This window comes from Drosophila navojoa, chromosome 3, assembly GCF_054131105.1.
Source record: "Drosophila navojoa isolate 15081-1374.11 chromosome 3, UAZ_NAV_1.0, whole genome shotgun sequence".
In the NCBI taxonomy this organism is placed as follows: Eukaryota; Metazoa; Arthropoda; class Insecta; order Diptera; family Drosophilidae; genus Drosophila; species Drosophila navojoa.
This window is the reverse complement of record NC_142891.1, coordinates 13,141,072-13,143,826: the sequence shown is the minus strand read 5'-3', so window position 1 is coordinate 13,143,826 and position 2,755 is coordinate 13,141,072. Positions and strand designations below refer to the sequence as shown.

Sequence of the window (2,755 nt, the reverse complement as noted above, 5' to 3'; positions counted from 1 at the left end):
TATGAAGCATGGAATGGAAGGAAGCAAATATATGGAAATGCTATTTATGCCTAAAAAGTGAAACTTAATTTATGTGAGTGTACAATATTAGCTGAAAGAAAAAAATTATAAACTTACATATTTTTCATATTTTATGTGTAGTAAACATTTACTATAAACATTTAATAGTTATTTTTAAATAGACGTATATAGATATCAAATAACAAAAATAGAAAATTAATATATTAACAATTAAAATTATTATTCATATTGCTTAAGATTATTATATTGATTTTATTGATATTAATATTACTTTAATATATTTTTTATAAATTTTTATTAACATGTTTATGTTATAAAATTTCTGGAAAAATATTAATTAAATGAAAAAGACTATATATAAGCAAGTTTGTATATCAAAGTAGTTTTTCATTTTATTAAGGCTGCAAAGTTGAGAATTTCAAAAAATATATATATTTATTTTTCAGCTACTCTGTAATTAACAAACCATTTCAAATCTCTTCTTTCCATCAAAAACCTAATTTATTGAATCTAAATAAAAATGTTCAAGCAACCTACAAAATATATATATATTATTTCCTTTATAAAAATATGCTTTGAAAAATCCATTGTTAATTGGCTTAACAAATTTCTACAAGAGACTCTGTTTTTACATGTCCTACAAATAAAATAATTTCTTTGTTATTTATGACCTATCAAATATTTAAGATCATAAAATTTTTTGGGTTTTTTATTCATTCAATTTTGGTGTTAAATTTAATTGTTGTTATATTAGATATGCAAATTATTACAATTTAATTTTATTTACAAATTTTATTATTTTAGTATATAAATGTCACATGTTTTACTTGCGAATATTAACGTTTGCCACAGCATTTTCTCTAAAATCCTAATAATATATGTGATCATAAAAATATTATTATATATTATCATATAATGTTATGATAATAATCATACATATTTTTTATATAGTATTATCTTAAGATATTCATGGCATGCATTCAGGTATTTCTGCTGTAAATAAAACTATGTTATTTTTGTTTAGCTAGGAATTCTGCCATATATATGCAGTCCTGTGTGAGGCCTTAACGCTGATGACGATAAATGTGACACTTGGCTCACACATATGCCGCACACAAAGTAACCTTAGACCCGCTCCCCCATCCCGTCGCTCTTTGGTTTTTGCAGTGCTCGGCGCTTGGCGCATAGCCTTGGATATGAAAAACTTTGCTTATGCATAAATTTATATGGGCTACGTTGCTTGTAAATTGAAATGTTTAAAAGCGCATGAAAATGTTGTTAAAACTTTCAAGTTTTGCCGTTTTATGTGCACCAACAACTTTTAATATGTGTAAAGTAAAACACAGGCAAAAAGAGAGAGAGAGGGAGAGAGAGAGGAGAATTATGAGAGTGAGAAATATAGTTACTTATATTTGTGATGTGCATTGGTATTGCATATATCGTGGCTATGCTCTGGCCTGCTTAAATAAGCCGATTCATTGCATTCAAGAGAATCCAAAGCCTAGCAGGAAACCGCCCAAGATGGCAATCGAGAGCCGTGCACTGGACAGGATAATCTGCTTGGCCTTGTCCACATCAATGGCATAGTCCATGGGCGTGAAGGGCGAGACTGCCATTTGGCGAACAATTGGTGGAGTTCGTTCATTCTGCTGATTCGTCACCTTGGTCCAGTCGATCTGGATCAGACCCGTCTCGACGGCCACCTCGAGGGTCAGGATCGCACTGCCGATGCATATGGCCAGCACCTTGCTGACCTTGAAGAACACGTAGCCAACGAGAAAGCCAGTGCCACCGCCGACTGCAATTTGTACATAGGCCGAATGACTGTCCAATTTGTTAAGAGCTGTGGCCGGTATTGTCACAATTGGCATTTTTTTTTTTATTATTTATTTATTTTGTGTATATATTGTGTCGATTTATAATACTATGTTCACCCTGATACGTACTTGACTTGACCGATTTCACTGTATTCACTGATAGCCGGCTCATTTTTATTACCCCGCAGCAGCTTTCGATTTTGTGCGCTCAGAATTCATTTAACATTTTTGTGTTTCATATTTTTTGTTTTTACTTCCATTGAGTGTTAACTCAGAGTTAGGGCTTTTGGCTCGACTGCTCGGCCAGGTGCTACAGGTGCGCCAGACCGTAAACTCGCTTCAAAGTCTGCGCTCCGCACATCAAACGTTTCTCGCCTTTTGCACACATTTCATACAAAGCGCATAAATATTTGATTAGCTTCTAATTAAATTTAATGCGATTTGGCTAGGGCAAAACATTTGTATTTGCCCGAAATTTGGCATCAATTTCAATGAATTTTCAAACATTTTATTTGGCACAATAAAACTGACCAAGAAATCAAATTCGTTTTAATTAATGCACCACATTTCTGTATCGCTATAATTATAATATTTATTGGCTTCTGTTGACTGCTGTTGAGTGCTATAATGGAATTTAGATCAAACACTATGTTGGTCATAATGGATTTTGTTTAATTAAACTATGTTGACTGCCGCCACTAAAGCCTGTCAGCCTTGATAGTTTTTGGCAATTATAATTTAGCAAAAATAATGATTTTATTTACTCCTTTTCGAAAGCCAAATTATCAAGTGTATTTTTATTAGTCAATAAAATTTTTATTTATTTATTTATTTTTTGTAATTTTTATTTTGGCATTATAAATATTATCTAATTTGTTTGAGATTTAACTTTTTTATTTTGGCATTAGTAATATTTG

General features: G+C 31.4%; 1 protein-coding gene across 1 annotated transcript; it reads right to left on the bottom strand.

Annotated features, from left to right (window-relative positions):
- Positions 1-1,402: 1,402 nt before the first annotated feature.
- Positions 1,403-2,122, bottom strand: LOC115563689 (FUN14 domain-containing protein 1). The gene is made up of 2 exons (XM_030387073.2): positions 1,968-2,122; positions 1,403-1,864 (listed from the first exon to the last, which is right to left on the bottom strand). Exons 1-2 carry the CDS (start codon positions 2,008-2,010, stop codon positions 1,506-1,508), a joined length of 402 nt encoding a protein of 133 aa, XP_030242933.1. The 5' UTR covers positions 2,011-2,122; the 3' UTR covers positions 1,403-1,505.
- Between the last annotated feature and the right edge of the window lie 633 nt (positions 2,123-2,755).

What these genes read in the sequence shown, in the direction of transcription:
- LOC115563689 (XM_030387073.2), bottom strand. Translation starts at nt 2,010, where the DNA reads ATGAGCCGGCTATCAGTGAATACAGTGAAATCGGTCAAGTCAA. An exon ending in AGTGAAATCGGTCAAGTCAA is followed by an intron (nt 1,865 to 1,967) that starts GTACGTATCAGG and finishes TACCGGCCACAG; the next exon opens with CTCTTAACAAATTGGACAGT.